This window comes from Lupinus angustifolius, chromosome LG08 (genome assembly GCF_001865875.1).
Source record: "Lupinus angustifolius cultivar Tanjil chromosome LG08, LupAngTanjil_v1.0, whole genome shotgun sequence".
In the NCBI taxonomy this organism is placed as follows: Eukaryota; Viridiplantae; Streptophyta; class Magnoliopsida; order Fabales; family Fabaceae; genus Lupinus; species Lupinus angustifolius.
The window spans coordinates 14,841,440-14,858,754 of NC_032016.1; the positions used below are offsets into that span (position 1 = coordinate 14,841,440).

Below are 17,315 nucleotides of genomic sequence, written 5' to 3' on the forward strand. Positions count from 1 at the left end.
CTCAAAAAATGTTATTAATAGGATTCAAGCTCGTTCTGATGGAGTAGGAAAAACACAATTCATGAATTAGTCACACGTGAAGATTCTTTTTGGTTCGGACTAAAGAAAATGGTCCGTTTTGGTAAATAAAACTGACAATATTAATGTTATACCTATGATCATATATATATTTGGTACTAATCCAAATTGTATGAAATACTTGTTATAAAAAATAAAAATGAAAAAAGAAGAAAATTAGTCGGGCCCAACTATACAGATAACTTTGGGCCAGGCTAATATTTTCAGGCCCAATTTAAACCGAGACTTCGACCGGGTTCAGAAATATCTGAAATTCAAATTCCCGCCCCTAATCGAAAAAGGAAAACAAAACAATATCACTGTTTCCTCAATTCCAAAAATAAAATTCTGAATTCTCAGAAAACAAAATCGTAAGAAAAGGAAAAATGTCAAGCAACATGGATGATGTTGATCGTTTGTTCGCATGCTTCAAATGCGGTTTATCCCCTCCATGTAATTCAACCAAACCTATGTTACTTTAAATTTCAATTTTCTTTTTCAATAATGATTATGATTATGATTATTATTATTATCATAATTATTGTTTTGTTATGTTAGCATCTGCTATGAGGGAAAGAAAAAGGAGTAAAAGTAGATTGCATGAAGGAATTTCAACGCGATCGGGTTCTCCTTCACCATTATCAGTTGATGGAGAACAGAAAACTCCCTTAACATTAAGGAATTCAACAGAATCAGAAATTCACTCTTCCGTTGACAAAGTAATTACTGTTACTAATTATTATAATTATAATTGATTCCTTCGATTTTGTTCCGTCCATAGTTACCTGTTACTGAATTCTTATGATGAACTTGGTATGTGGTATAGTAGGCACAATAAATGATAGAATTATGTAACTATGGTTCTACTAGGCCGGTTTGTTTAGGCTTAAAAGAATTCATTCTTTAGTGATCATGGCGCGAACCTTTTCTAGAGCAATTTTAGTAAGAATTCAATAAAACATGTTATAAGAAAACTCTATAACCAATGATTTAGATTGCAGATCACATCATGTGATGCTGCAGCAATATTGCAGTTGCGACAACCGCCATAACCGCATCACACCGCATTTACGGGTTGACACCGAATGACATTGATGCGGCCACATTGGACTGCTGTCAGTGCCGTGCAACCTCATCGGACAGCATTTGTGCCCATCGAATTAAAAAATAATTCACACTGCAATCGTGACCGTAATAGCAATCGTGACCGTAATAGCAATCGCGATCGTAATAGCAATCGCGACCGTAATTGCAATCATGATCGCAACCGCAATTTAAAACACTGCTCTAAACAAACAAGTGTAGTAAGAAAGTGGTTAATTCTAGTCTCTCCATGCTGCAAAACAAGGCTTTTAAGTTTCAGCGCTTTGTCACGACCCTCATGCTTTCGAATATGATTCACACATAGATGCAATTAATACACATGGTTACTTATTAGGTATCCTTGGTTTTTTTTGGTTCAAGTTTTTGCTATTGAATATGATTGGGAGTAGATTTTAGTTATGTACTTCAACGACTCGAACATAAAGTTTTTCTTCCAATTTGTTTGATTTGCATAGTAGAAGTTATGAAGTGTTGTTGGAAAATTGAAATTAGGATGTTAGGGAAACTATATTTATCTTCCGATTTAGCTACTTATTTATTTGTTTATACACACATACTCGCACCTATACTTGTCCTTATAAAATACCCATGTTTATTTCTTGATGCTATATACCTTTTGTCTAGCAACTTAGCTTGAATTTTATCTTTCTGCCAAATTAAATTATCTTGTGGTCATCATTTCAGATTAAATCAGCAGTAGACAAAGCAAAAAGCCTTAGACGTGGGAAACAATTCTCCCCGGTTGTATTTTATGGATCTCCTCGTGGCGTGCCTCCCAAAAAATCAATTAGGTTATGGCGATTGTTACATGAGATACGTCTTGATCTCTCTCAGCAAAAGAATTTGAACTTAAGGTTGTTGTCAGATGCTGGTTCTACCCATAAATAATTCTATATGTGTATTCTTCTTGCACCTCATGTATCAGAATATGAATTGAATCCTTCGTTATGTTTCTCTAGGAAGGAAGTTTGGGTTACTTTCCCAAGGCAGGATGATGCAATGAAGTTTGCCAAAGGACAAGATGGTGTTCATGTTTTCAGTTATCAAGACCATTTTAATGGGCAAAGAAGGTTCCTCGCGTCTACATATACAGAATTCTGGCAAAGGTTTTCTTCATATATTTTTCTGTCATGTGATTCATTTTTTGCTACTAATGAGTAATGACAGAGATGGTTCCTTGACTCTGTATGTTCATATTGCTGATGACTGTACTCCTAGGTACAAAAATATGGATTCAAAATTCCGTCATCATTATGAAGTGATTCGAGAGGTATTTATCCTATGTGCTTTATTTCACTGAATTAATTGGGAGAAATGGTGCTGTGTTACATTGCGAGCGAAAGTGATCTGGGTGCATGTTTCAAGGGTCTAAAAATTTATTTGTTCACAGGGTTTACCATGCCACCTTTATTTTGATTTGGAGTTTAATAAGAAAGTCAACATAGGAAAGGATGTAGACAAAATGGTTGATCTCTTGTTATCAGTAGTTCTAGAAGCCCTACATGAAAAGTATGCAATCCAAGGAGATCATGATTGGGTAGTAGAGCTTGATTCTTCGACTGAAGGTGTGACTTTTCTTCAGCTCTATTGTCTTTACTGTAAGCTTTGTACCCCTATCTCCATTGAGCTGCTTGCTTAGATGCTCTTTCTTTCAATGGTTGACACTTTAAAAATTCTTGGTTCTGCAGTTTTCTTATGATTTCCTTGATCCAAGTTTAAACTTTTTCTTTTGATTTATCAGGCTGAACGATTTTTGGAGAAATTTTTTGTTGCTAATCAACATATGTTTACATTGATATTTGACAGTTACCCTCATATTGATTACCACTTAAGAGTTAAGAATCTGTGTTCAGGATTAGATAGGCTTTCATTGGTGCTCTACGTTGTTAATGGAATATAAAGATTGTACCCTCTCTAGCTGATTCTGAAATAGTCAAGTTGCTTTTTTCTGTTTCCCTCTAGTACGTTTCGATTTTGTTTAGTTGAGTTGGTTTGGGTTACACAATAGTATGTAACTCTCATCTTTTCTTAAAGTCCATCCCTCCTAGGTGATGGGGGGATTCAATAAAAAGTCCTTGTGCCTAGTGCTAAAGACTTTACAAGCTGAACCACTTGTCACTTTCAGCACTTGCTAATTGTTTCTGCAAGGTTTTTTTCTTCATTGATTGAAAGAATATTTTACATTCGCGGTAGGTGTTCTCTATGTTTAACATATCTAGGTGAAGCTTTATTTAGCACTGCTAAGACCTCAATCGTGGTGTTTATTCACTGCTTTGTTATGATCCATATCATCTTTTATTAATAATACATGCAGAGAAGTTCTCTCGTCATCTGATCATTCGCATACCAAAGGCTGCTTTCAAGGATAACTCTCACGCAGGTGCATTTGTTTCAGAAGTAAGTCTTATATTCTTCTTTAGTTTTTTTCCCAATTAGCTAGAGATGAAATTTGGATTCGGACGGATTTCTACCAGTTCTGATTCCATTCTCTCTCTCTACACACAGGTGAAGTAATTTTATAAAAGATTTGAATTCAGTAATTTTGAAATACTTATGGTAATGTCTGATAAAAGGTTGATTTTTGCTTGGAAATATGCATCCTTTTCTGTGCTATTTTTCTGTTGAAGTATCAACTATTGTCACTCTGATGATAATGACATATTTATTACCAGATATGCTCAAGAGTTCTAAATGCTAGAGGGAAAGATGGAAGATTTGAAGAGCTGTTTGTGATGAAAGATGCAAACTGTGATGTATCTGATAGACAACTTTTTGTGGACACTGCCGTGTATACTCGGAATCGTTGCTTTCGTCTTTTTTTATCTTCAAAGGCTGGAAAAAGTTCAGTTCTTCTACCAAAAGAGAGGTTTAAGTGTATGAACATGGTATGATACTTTTATTTCCTAATATCACTATTTTAAATTGTACCATCATAATAGTTTTATTAAGTAGGGGTTTTATTCAAACTCTTTTTTTTAATGAAAATTGGAATATGCAGTTTAAGTACTGCAGAGTACTCTTTGCATAGTATAAAATAGGACTTAACTGGAATATTGAGAATGAAGAATAACAAGTTTTATCAGTTAGATGAACATAGAGATCCTCTGGATGAGTCAAGTCATTTTATATGCAGTTTTTTAGATCTTATGAATTTCTAAGTTTATTGCTTTGCCAAGTAGAAAGAATAGTAGCACATATTGTTGTGAGATTATCATCACCTAATGTGTCTTGTTGGAGACTAACAGGAGTTGTATGATCATATCCAGTGTAGGATTGTTAGGTGAAGCCGATATTACATGCTTATGATTTATGCCTGTATTGTCTTTTATTGGTTTTGTGTAAATTCCATTTTTTGCCACTTAGTTATTTTCAATTTTGATGTCTTTAAGTGACAGGGTGAAGAAGATGTGTTCATGGCTTCTTTGATCTGCAATACAGATGTTGATTGTGAAAAGGTTCTGGTTTGTAAACCAAATTTAGAATGTGTGAAGACTCTGCATTTTGATACAGAGGTAGTTTAGTGCTCTTAATAAAATTTCCATTTCATCAAATTTATTTTATAATCATTTCTAGTTCCAAATTTTGGCTGTGGTAATGAAGTTTAATCTTTACAAAAACACTTTCATATCAGTTCCAAGATTTTCAGGACTCAGAATTTTAAGGTTGTCATATTTAAAATTTTCAAATTGTTCTCATTATAAATTTTATCATGTCACATAAATTACTATTTCTTAATAAAGGGTTTAGGTTCAGGTAGAATCATGGTTTTAAACTGTGGTTACATTGTGTTTACCACAATTGCGGGAAAGTATGGGAAAATGTGGCCAATGTGGCCAAATTTTTGTTTCAATGTGGAGAGACTCCTGCAACAAAAATTTAAAACCATGCTCAGCATATATCAAACCTGAAGTGGTATGTTGGTATTGGTTACTGATCTATTGACCAGTAAATCTTTTGCTATTCAAATAATAGCCATGTTAGCCTCCTTGAAACTTAAATTTCATGTTTAATTGGTTATCAGTTATTTTATTTTCACAGGAAAATAGTAACTTTGGAAATTTCTGCCAAATTCCTCCAGAATTCACATCGAATACGTGCACAAGTGATGTTTCAGCAACATACTTCATGGGAAAGTCGCCATTCCCATTTCTGGATGAATTTATACTATCTGTTGCCTCCATTGGGAATGTAGCAGGTGATATTTGTTAAAGCTTGTAATATTGATTTTAAGCATGTTCTGTATAAGTAAATGATATTTGTTTTGACTATTTTGAATTTCAGTGATGATACTTGCACAAACTTTACCCTCACAAACACGTTACCTATTTTTCTCTTAGTCAGTGAATAACACGTTTGCCCCACTAAATCACCTTTTTAGTGATCCAATTTGTCCCCCTTGGGAGTTGGGAGTCTGTGTGGGGTTTGTGAGGATAAAGTCTGAAATTATTATTACTCTTATACGTTATCTTACCATCTTGGGACAATGAAGAAATAATTTGGTTTGGTATTTGTGTCTTTGCATTGCTTATTTTTCAATGTACAAGTTTCTTAGATTCATTTCCAAATATATTTATCCTCTCTTTCATCTCAAGAGTGCTGAATTGAGATTTTAGATGATCACTTGAGTCTGCTCCTTCAAATCCAGAGACAACCTCAGCATCATTTTGTAATTTTGTTCATGATGTTGTTTTAGTTTTGTCTGTTTAACTGTTTATCGGGTTAACCACATTCGCTTTTTCTGAACCTTTTAGGTATTTGGTTTCATGTTGTCTTTGAGGTTTCATCATATGGCTGCTCACTGTGTTGATACTTTGCTGCAATTACAGGAAAAATTCACAGCTGGTATCTATTATCAGAATTTGGACTGATGGTCTACAGCATGACAAAAAATAGATACTGTGAGCGAATTGGCAGACAGCATAAAAGCAATAATGGTAACTTCCCCGATTGTGCTTATTTTACATTTTCAAGCATGTTTTTGTCTCTCGGATCTGCTTTGTGGTATTTTTTGAATGTTAAAAAGTATCCCCACTCTGATTTCTGGAATGAGTTTTTTGGCAGACATACCTTGTATTTTGAATTTTATGATTGTGCTTGAAATTTTGCAATGATAGGAAAACTTATTATGTTTTTGTAGTAAACAGTAAGATGTTTCTTCATTTCATTGTATTCTATATTATCTGATTTCAACTTACTAAGACTTTGATGATTTACTGGTCCAGTGATATATGTTGTTGATCTGAGAAGGGCAGAATATTATCAGAAATGTCATGATCCTGACTGCAGAGGTTAATATATTTTTAGTATGTGTTTGATGACCCTTTTGAAGCTCAATTTCTGACTGTTAACATGCCAATTAATGGGGCAGGTTACCGATCTCCCTTGCGACCAATCCCAGTTCACGTGTTCTCCAATCCTTCAGTGTTATTTGATTCATCTGGTATGTTAGATGATAAACAGCTAGTAGATGGTGATAACAACCAAACTTTCCTACACTGTGAAGACAATGTTGGGGACAACTCCAATGATTCTTGGAGGATAGAGGCCATAAAAGTTGTTGAGGACATTGAGAGTAAGCAAACCAAGACAGAGCCAAGCACTACGGTTAGTGCATCATAGCCTTACTCTTGCTTCATGGCCTTACCATCTTAGTCTTATTTATACTAATAAACCTAAAACCCTCACAAACAAACTAGCAATATTAAAATGTTAAATTACAATTTTGCTCTTATATATTGTCTCCAAATTTAATATAATCTTTATATTTAAAACTGATTAAAAAAGTCCATACTTTGGGTTAAAGCCACAAGGTATACTTCAACCATCACAACATAAGATGTTTGACCCATAGCTTGGTTGTGCCAAAGGTGTTATGTTTATCTTACTCAAACGCAAATTGAATTTTAATTTGATAAAGTTTGCGCTTCAAGCAGGAGGTGGTCGATGATGAAGATGAGGATTGGTGGATGGCTGTAGAAAGGACTGCATCCCAGGCTGAACTGACTTGCTGCAACTAATTTAGGATGTTAGCAGCAGAATAGTCGAGTTGGCCATTTTGTGCGTATTGGTGGATCACTGTAGAATGTTCTACTCATAGCACTGGATAGGTTCAGCTAAGGGATAAAATGATCTTGTGTGGCTTTCTATGTGACATCAACAAACCAGATAGGCGCGAGTTGCGGATCCTTTAAATTGGTTGTGTTGAAAGATAGGAAATGCTTTTGCAGGGGATTCCAAGTCAGTTTTACATCAGATTCTACAACTATCTGTAATAACTCTTGTATGAATAATGCGCCTTTTGGGCACAGCCATGCAGTATTCGCACTTCATTAAAATAATCGAAATAAGGGTTTCCACATCATTAAAATAACAAGTCTTCTTCTACAAGCTGTTTATGAGCTTCTCTGTCACCAATTGCTGCTTGCAGAATGATCGATCCAGTTATGTAGGCTGTTCCTACCCATTAAACAAAATGAATGTATAATTTTCCATCCAAATTCTCTACTTCTCTATAGCAATTGTCATTTTAAGTTGACTTTTATATGGAATTTGTTTGAAGATTTCTCAAGGTGATTATAAGTTTGGGTTACTGTAAAAAGGATTTTAAAATGGGTTTATTCGGGTATTTATAATGTAATTCATTTCAAGTATAAAACTGATATTTTTACTACATATCTTACTCATGATATTTCAAGTTCATGTTATTTCCAGCGAGCACTTCACACTAACAGTAATTGATATTAGGGACCATATTAACTAACAATATGTAAGTGGTACTTTATAAACTTAAGGACCAAATTGATTTATAGTGTCAATCTCAAGGACTAAAGTGACATGTCACTCGTTCTAATACTTGACATGTTGATATAAGTTATTTAAAAAGCAACAGGATAGACCGACATTTAAAAAACCAGAAAACTAAATTAGAAAATAAATATATTTATTTAAGCAATCAAATAAGGCTGTTTGCCGTTTGGTTTGTATTCGCTATAAAACAAGTTATCTGACCCGAACAAGAAACTTGTTGCAGTTTGACTTGGTTTAGTTTGATTACTATATCAAATCCAATCTAATCCACTTGTAGCTTGATTTTTATTCAGTATAAACAATTTAAGGTTGTGTAGTAAACAAAGCTTGGATTGTAACATGAATTCACTTGATTTTAGTAAGAATTCTTGTCAGTTACGTTTCTAACATTATATATTATAAGTTTCTATATATCATTGTAGAGCTTCAATTACTATCAAGCTATATGGATGTACTTTATTGCGTATAAAACACAAGGAGCGTGGCGATCTACTAGATAGAAGCGTCAACACTCAACGGTGCAATGAGGTTAGTGTTCAAGTCCAAATGGTCAACGTGAGTGTTGTTCAACATGTTTAACCATGAAATCAGTTCACAACGGTTCAAACATGATTCATGGTCGGTTTGCATCAACTTTGGTACATGACAGTCAAACCACTAATTGGAGTCAGGGTTTAATAAACACGGTCCAATGTACCCAAAAAAAGAAAACGGTCTAAACAATGGGGAGCTTATTACATCATTGCCTTAGGTAGATGTAAGAATGTTTGTGAGATTAAATTTTGATGGAGGAGATTTTGTGAACATGATTTTGAGCAGACATGAGTTCATACTAAATTATATGAGATCCTTATTTTGGTAAGTGTTAATTTCTAGTAAGTGTTTATTTATACTTTTTTTCAGTAAAAAAATTAGTCCCGAGTTTTTTAGGATTTTGAGTTTTTTTCTTATAATTTGAAACATTGTTTGAGGGTATTTTAAAAATGTGAAGAAATTGGTCCTTTTGCCATTAGCATTAGTTTGAGATGACTAACAAAAGCTCATATGGACCCTGTAGCATGCAATAACAGTATCCCTAACCTTCCCCCTCATAGTTTATCCCAAACCCAAGTACTCATTCACCTTAACTGGTTCATCATCCCTAACCTACACTTGACCCCTCCGCTACACCACCATTGTCGTTTTTATTGGTATCAGAGGGGCGGTGTGTGGGCACCAACATTATGGGGTTCTACACAATGCACCAAAGATGAAGCCATCAACAGTGGTGGTGCGTGATCTAATGAGATTTTACACAATGCACCAAGGATGAAGCCATCAACCACGGTGGTGCGTTATGGTCAGAGATCAGATTTGATACAACTGAATCCCCTCCACCATCACCAATCTTCTCCCGTTCTTATATTTAGGGAGAGACCTCGTGCTCCATTAGTCACTCCCTATCACCTACCTATGACACTTCCACAATTCTCAATTCGGCAACAATATACTTTATTATTTCATCCCTCTTGACTCAATAACCTCAAACCTTAGCATTGAACTTATCAGCCTTATGTGTAAGCTGGAGCCACATCTTCTGTCCCAAACTTTATACTACTCCATGCACTCCTTACTTTTTATTGGTTAGAAAAGTAAAACATGTAAGCTAGTCATCTTCAGTTTCACAACTAAGCAAACTTTGGCTTCCATGGGGTGCCACTGAATTGACCATGGCACCCCATAATTACCTAATGGGATTGGGATATAAAAGGCTCACTTATCTATTAGGTTGGGATCAACATACATATTCATATGTTCATCATATTAATGTATCTATTTGCTTATACTAGCAGACATTAGAGTAATCAACAAATAAGATAAAGAAGCTAGGAGTCAGGGTAAGGAAGCAAGTGAGGAAAAAATTACTTCCAATTAATTATTAAAGATAATATAACGTACATAACCTGATTAGCAACTGCACTGCAAGGCTTCCTTTTTTCCTGCCTCACTTTTATACACAATAACTGGCCAAAAAGGCATACAAAATTCCAATGGGAAATAATATTTACAAGATATTAGCAATCATTTTGATGTGCCTGCTTCGTTTTTTGTTGCTTTGGATGAACTTTTGGAAATAGTAAATCATTGAGTTGTCTCTCAGCAGTGTACTCAGACGTGGCCTACAAATGTAATTTAATAAATTGAATAAAATACATAGGTCTGCTTCCCAATTCTATGCAAAAAAGCTACAGTCCAAAATCAGGTATATTTAGGTGGTGTGTCAAACTAAAATACAAAAGTAAATACCTATTTTGTTCCCTCAATAATTTCAGGTGTACCAATTTGGTCTCTCAAAAATTGAAAAACCCAAAATAGCTCCAAAAATATCAAATGAGTCCTTTTTAGCATGTTTTATGACACCTTGTAGAGACTACTTTGACTTACATTCGTGACCATTGAGCACTAATTTGAATTTTTATTTTTTCGGGGATCAAATTGGTGTACGAAAGTTTTGTTTTTAAGGACTAATGTATGTATTCACTCAAAAAACAAAGAGTGAATAGTCACTTTAGTCCTTAAAAATTTTCGTGTACCAATTTGATCCCCGAAAAAATAAAAGTCCAAACTAATACTCAATTATCATGAATGTAGGTCAAAATAGTCCTTACCCGATGTCATAGTATATGGTAAAAATGAATAATTTGACCAACATTTGTTACTTTTGGGGAGTATTCGGTTTCCGATGTCATAGTATATGGTAAAAATGAATAATACTTTTGGGGAGTATATGGTAAAAAAAAGTTTGAGGGACCAAAATAAATATTTACTAAAAAAACAAAAGTATGGCCGAAAATTTAAATACAATGGAGCAATATAAAAAATAATATTGTTTCATTGTTTGCTGTTTGGTGAAGTGGTTAACTAAAAATATGCTAATTTTTTCTTTGTTTTCCCCTTCCACTACTACATATATTTAGAATGGGTTTAAGGTATACAGTACACACTTTATTTTTAACTAGCCTATACTAGACCCTAAATATGAAAAAAATAGTTTCACCAGGCTTCACTTGTAGGTGTTTAGAGGCATAATAAATGGCATAACTTACATCAATCATAACTTGTGAAATATATGTAGCAATGTAAAATAACTGATGTACCCTTTTCTTGAATGTAAATCTCAGTGTTTGAACTTGAGTTCCTGAACAAACCCTCAGGTCAAACCCAAGGGAGTCTACACAGATAAGCTGCGCCTCCTGTGATAAATTGCAGTAAGAAAAAGTAAGCATTGACCATAATATGCATTAATGGGTATATGCTTATGCAAAAGTATTCTCAAGAAACTGGAACAGATGATAAGGAAGGTAATAAATTCTCAAATGGTTTATACTTTATAAACATCTCTATTTTCAACACACATAGATGTCCATTAATAGGTCAGGTTACTATTTAAAAAGATTGAGCTGCCAAAAATTCTATACTGCCATCTATAGTAGATAGTAGTGAGTAGTGACTAGTGAAATGTCAGTGACTGTTGGCTGTGGCAACTGGCTAGAAAGACAGTTAGATAAAATTACCGAAAAAAGAGCTTTAGGGAAATTAGTCCAAGAGGTTCTGCATTACCTCCACTTCAAGACCCTTGTATCTCCAACACAAAGACTTAAGGGCTTGTAAGGTCTTTTCTCCACCAGCTTTCAAATGAGAAATGATTTTAGAAGCTGAGTGTGCAATAGCATCAGGTTGAGCTTTCATGTAGTCCTCTAATTCAAGGACAGTCTGCAAAGAATGAGAATAAAAATTGTTTTCCAATGAAAAAGATCCAAATAAACACATCACAATGAAGTGTTCTTAGATTAGGTATACTTAACCCCCAGAATAGGCTATCTATATCTTGCTCCTTACACTCTTATAGTAATCCAGCAAATAGGATTAACTAATGCAATTTCAAATTATCTGTCACTATTCATTTAATCATTTTAACCAATAGAGTTACTCATAAGAAAAATCACTATTTCATAAAAGTTACTTAACACCATAGAACATAGGACATGAAACTCTCTGGTTGAAATTTCTCATTGCTATCTATGTTGTTTGTGTAGCTACTCAATCAATTTTAGTTTTTCTGCTTCGCATTGACTAGAGAGTATTAGTATTAATTAGTCACCTATGATGATGCACCCCTTTCAGTACTAAAATTGTTGTGGGAAAAACTACAATTCGTACCCATATTTTAGGTTAATATTTATAAATTATTGTAGGGGAGGGGAACTACTTACTCCAAGAGTAAGTGGAAAAAACCTACTCCACATCTTAGCCATCCATTCTATGAAGATCTAATTGTTCAAATATACTAACTAATTCCAATAATTAGATTTTCCTAGAATGGATGGTTAAGATATAGAGTAGATTTTTTCCACTTACTCTTGGAGTAAGTGGATCCCCACTCTTATTGTAGAAGATTAAGATAAGATAATAAGCAGATTGACAGAATGATCTTACACTGAAATATATAATGTATTTATTAACTAATTGTTTGAAGTTACAAAAAGAAGTCAGCAATTTGCCAGTAAAGCACCATATCAGTGAATAAGAACACAGTTTATGATCAATTGTACATTGAAACACACATATATAGACCAGTCTACTTACAGGATGTCCATGGGCTGAAATCACCTGAATCTTAGTCATCTCCAATTTGATAAATGAAGTCTCATTAAAGGGGATGTCACTATTCCCATTATTCTCCACTTGTTGTGCTGCATTATCTTTAGATGCCTCAGAATTATTCAAATGACCATTAATTGCACTACTCTTTTCACCTTTAGTTTCTATGGATTTACTTATGTCAGTATTACTGGATTGATTGGCAGATAGATGCTTCTGCATTGTAGAATGTTCTTCAATAAAAGCAGGTCTTAGAACTCCTTGGATAGCTACACAGGCTGGAGGCTGCTCCATCCAATCAATTGGATCGTCTGAAGCAATCTAGAAAATATTAATGACACAAAAGTTATTATACGAATAAACCCTGGTGAAATTGCAATAGAAAAGTTGCTACATTGAGGGTCTCTATTAGTCACAAATTAGATATTGCCAAACACTCCTTCATGTAACGAACATTCTGCCATTAATATCTACCTCAGCCAACTTTTGGGCAAAATACATTGGATGAGAAGAACGCATAGTCTCCAATTTCGCCCAGTCTGCGGGTGTTTCATCATAATCTTCTTGCGCATCCTCATCTGACAGTGAGACCACCCATTCCTGCAAACAAGATAAAAATAATGATATATCACAATTTTTTTACCAATGTTGTTTACAGTTTCAAAATGCAATATCAAATTACATTTTAAAAATATCCAGACCGAATCATAATCCTCGTCTTCTGCTTCATCTTCCTCCTCTTCATCACTGTCATCTGAATCATCAGTATCTTGATCATCAATTTCTTCAATCCCAAAGTCATCACCTGATAAGTCCATCTCGGAGATCATTTCCATGGCATCCACACCAACGATGACTTGCTACAACAAGGTATAGAACAGATAATCCATTAAGAGATGCAAACTTTGCAAACTGCAAAATACGAACGGAACTTAGGATCAGAATGAACGAGAAGATTGAAAAAAAAATGAAAGTTTGAGATGAATAATTTGTAGCAACAAAGGCTCCAATTTATACTTCAAATAATACAATGAAACACTACAAGCAAAAAAGTGATAATAAAAAGTTACTGTTAAAGGAGTGAAAGGAAGGTGCACATAATGGAAGTCAAGTGAATTCAGTGCACGAGGCTCCCACCTAGTGGAGTGTGAGAGGGTAAATGTACATAGTTCTACCCTCGCAAGCGAAGAGGTTGTTTCCAGGGTTCAAACTCATGACCTCCACATCAGAAGGCAAACAACCACATTGGAAGTCAAGTGAACCAATTGTAAATATTTTTAAAAAAAAGGCTAGGGCATTATCTTAAATGTTAGAGGGTAGAGACATGGCCATACCACAAAATTATTTTCTGAATTTAGGGATTGCAAAATATCTTCACTTCTTTTCACTTGAAAGTACATATCTGCAATGCATATAACATTTACTTAGGTCAATGAAGCCTCTAGAGCATGAGAAAAATAATATATGAATGATGATCATACAGCCTTGACTTACTTCCATGTTCATCAGTCAAATAAGGCAAATCTGGCCAAATGATATTTTCATCATTAATCAAACTTGAGAACATTAGTGTTGCTTTGCTGTTAACCTAAAAAAGATATAGCACATTCATCATCAGCTATGCATTCCTAGTTGTGATAAGAATAAAAGCAACTGATGAGCTGCTTGTTAGAGTTCTTCCATCAAGTTCAGCTTTTTCAGTGTATGAGTTGAGCCTGGGCTTAATTTAGACTAGACCATATTAAGATAAAGGATCCAACTTACGAAATCCATAGTCTGAACAAACAAATACGGCCAAGCAACATCTTTACAGTTAAAGCAATAATAATAATATAAGTACAGAATATGAAGATAATTTTGACATTCACTTTTCAAAGATAAACATAAATTAAGGTGTAACGAGTTCAATATGTATTATTTGAATGAGAAGATAATCCTGTTAATTAAGTTTGTGTAACTTCAATAATTTTGTTAAAAGAAACTTCAATAATTTTGTTAGAAAATTTCTTTGTTCCATTTCATTACTAGACTTTCCATATATTCTGTATTAGAATTGCAAGCAGCCATGACAACGTCTGTGTTTTCCATAAGTCAACTGCAGGCTGTAGAAAGAAAAAGAATAGCATTTTTCTCTAAATGTTGAATTAACACATTTTGATTCCAAATCAAAGAATGATACCAAACTAAAGACCTTTTTTCTTATACTAATTTGGCAATTAACTACACAGCTAACTGGAGACATAAAATGTCTTTTCCTTGTTTTTAAAATTTTGTATACCTTTAGAAGGACAGGTAATGCTAAATCAATTCTAGACAAGATTCTAGAATGAAATGGAGACACCGGCTATGGTTTGAGTATATAAATTTGCCATCATCAACTGCCCTTCATATAAGAACATTACAGGTTAATGACTTCTGAGTATATACAATAATCTTCTACCCAGCATTATCTGAGCAGTTAGCTTCATCTTTCTCTCTGATGTACACATGGGACATTTAAATAAGAAAACCTGCATGTTTACCAAATTTCATTTGCTCCTTTTGTGAGGTTATTTCATCGGTTAGCGAGCTTATTATCTAATACCTCAATAATTGTTCTACTTGTTTCTGCTGCTGTAAGTCTAGCATCTCCACCATTCTCTGATGTTGACGCAATAATTTCCTCAGATGGATGATACGATGTCTTCTCATTTTTCTTTTCAGGGTCCTGAGCTGAGCTCAGATGCTCTGATGATGCTCGAACTCTATTCTTTACGAGTTTGTTTCTTCTTGTGAAGGGAGCACCAGTGTATTTTTTACTTCTTACCCTGTGAAACTATATTCATTTATTATATATTCCCACTGACAACATTTAGTAATTCAAGAGCTGAAAGGTAGCCAAAACTTTCAACACAAATGTCACAGGTAAAACCAAGACATCACAAAAAAAGGATTTCTTAAATACATGACCACATACTCTAGATGTCTTTATTGGTGTTAAGGGTTAACCAAGGGCATTCTCTCACCATGTGAGTAAGGAACTGATCACTTTTGGGATGCATGGTTGTCCCTCCCAGCAAGTGTCACTCCAAGGGACTGAACCTTGGCCTTTGGCCTTGTATGATACCTGAGGATCCAACGGGATCTTACATCATTGAACCAACTCCTTGTTTGTATACTCCAGAAGTCTCTCAGGTTGAAGATTTTTTTAAATTATTCTACTTTTAGCAAAGTTCATCTTACAGTGATTTAAGACATTCACCCTAGTTTTAAATAAATCAGTTCAATCAGAACAGTTTATCCATAAAGGTCAGTAGGTCAGTGATCTCCCCCCCCCCCACTCACACATTCAGCTTTCTCATAAACAAAAACTATATTTCATCTTCCTTGATATTAATGGGCATCTAACTGAAATTTTACTATTTGACACAACATTTGGAATCAAAAACCGATGCAGAGAATTTTTCAATCCCCATAGAGCTTTTGAAAATCTTAGGACTTGACACAGCATTTGAAATCAAAATCTGCTTCATTCAACAGTATCTCCACAATCCCAAGTTCCCATTCTTGAATTATTACTGTCATGTTGGATTTATTACCACATGTGTTGGTTGAGTATGGTTAACGACCATTTAGTTAGTTGCAAATGCACATGAGTTAATTAGATGATTAATTTTAATTAGTTCTGCTATATATAAGTCACTTTGTGGCTATTGTGCAATCACTTTTTCAGATTAAATCAATTTAACATTCCTCTCACGTTACTTCTCTCTCAAAATTCTCCAACTTTGCCATGTTCCTCAACAAATTCATAGTCATACAAATTTCATTAGATGATAATATTATCACTAATTTCATCCCTTAATCATCAACATGTCCAATATTACCAAACACTACAACAATACATTGAAATCAAAGAATGTGACATTACCATGGCACATCAAAACTACAGCTACAACAAGTGAGCCGGCTCGATGCAACATAACCTGCCCCGTTCACATCTTCTGTGCTGCTCCACATTGAACGATTCGCTGCAACAACAAAAAAATGTTTCAATGAACAAATGCACAATCGCTACTACAACATTTGAACTGTAAATCACTGCAAAATGCGGTCCTTAACGGTACTCTGTAAAAAAAAACGTTTCAATGAACAAAAATGGAACACCACTATAACTAAATTTGAAATAAAAATTCACCATAAAACGCTATGGTTAACGGTTTTCTGCATTAAAAAAATGTTACAATTAACAAAAGAATGCACAACCGCTACTGCTAAATTCGAACTATAAATTGCTACAAAACGACGCCGTATTGTTAATCCGCAATCCTTAGTCTCTAAAATCAAAATCACACTCGAAAGCAAGCGCTTATTGAATAAGCGGAAAAAAAGCCTTCGTACAACGAAACCGAGCAAGAGAAAAGGTTTAGAGAGAGAGATTACGAGGTAGGCCAGCGGCGGAGCGAGCGGTGGCGCCGGTGGGGAATCTAACGACGGCGATAGGTGGTTCGATGATCATCATCGATTGTCTTCACACAATGATGAGAGATCCACAGTGCTCGAAGTAGAAGAAGATGAGGTTTTTTGTTTCGATTAGTAGCAATAGTAATCAGCTACAACCGAAAACAAGTAGATTTTCCACGAATTCACACGTGTCATCTTCTAAGTCGTTTAATTCAAATAGAATATACGAATATGCCCTTTTGGATAAAAACGCTGTCGTTTTG

At 34.6% G+C, this 17,315-nt stretch overlaps 2 protein-coding genes across 2 annotated transcripts; one reads left to right on the forward strand and one right to left on the reverse strand.

Annotated features, from left to right (window-relative positions):
* LOC109353413 (DNA-directed primase/polymerase protein) lies at positions 229–7,496 on the forward strand. The gene is made up of 14 exons (XM_019595674.1): positions 229–510; positions 616–776; positions 1,846–2,015; positions 2,121–2,267; positions 2,380–2,431; positions 2,552–2,726; positions 3,476–3,558; positions 3,834–4,046; positions 4,557–4,673; positions 5,200–5,356; positions 5,988–6,095; positions 6,384–6,449; positions 6,530–6,765; positions 7,095–7,496. Exons 1-14 carry the CDS (start codon positions 444–446, stop codon positions 7,176–7,178), a joined length of 1,836 nt encoding a protein of 611 aa, XP_019451219.1. The 5' UTR covers positions 229–443; the 3' UTR covers positions 7,179–7,496.
* On the reverse strand, positions 9,859–17,182 carry LOC109354871 (uncharacterized protein At3g49140-like). The gene is made up of 11 exons (XM_019597660.1): positions 17,032–17,182; positions 16,520–16,619; positions 15,194–15,416; positions 14,104–14,197; positions 13,944–14,011; positions 13,311–13,469; positions 13,084–13,209; positions 12,595–12,930; positions 11,569–11,721; positions 11,106–11,201; positions 9,859–10,127 (listed from the first exon to the last, which is right to left on the reverse strand). The coding sequence occupies exons 1-11, from the start codon at positions 17,108–17,110 to the stop codon at positions 10,023–10,025; spliced, it is 1,539 nt and encodes a 512-aa protein (XP_019453205.1). The 5' UTR covers positions 17,111–17,182; the 3' UTR covers positions 9,859–10,022.

Excerpts from the sequence above, each read along its gene's own strand:
- LOC109353413 (XM_019595674.1), top strand. The coding sequence starts at position 444 with ATGTCAAGCAACATGGATGATGTTGATCGTTTGTTCGCATGCTTCAAA. Across the intron at positions 2,016-2,120 it reads CAAAAGAATTTGAACTTAAG|GAAGGAAGTTTGGGTTACTT; the intron begins GTTGTTGTCAGA and ends ATGTTTCTCTAG. Across the intron at positions 5,357-5,987 it reads CTCCATTGGGAATGTAGCAG|GAAAAATTCACAGCTGGTAT; the intron begins GTGATATTTGTT and ends CTGCAATTACAG.
- LOC109354871 (XM_019597660.1), bottom strand. The coding sequence starts at position 17,110 with ATGATGATCATCGAACCACCTATCGCCGTCGTTAGATTCCCCACCGGC. Across the intron at positions 16,620-17,031 it reads CTCCGCCGCTGGCCTACCTC|CGAATCGTTCAATGTGGAGC; the intron begins GTAATCTCTCTC and ends TTGTTGTTGCAG. Across the intron at positions 11,722-12,594 it reads TTTCAGCCCATGGACATCCT|ACTGTCCTTGAATTAGAGGA; the intron begins GTAAGTAGACTG and ends CATTCTTTGCAG.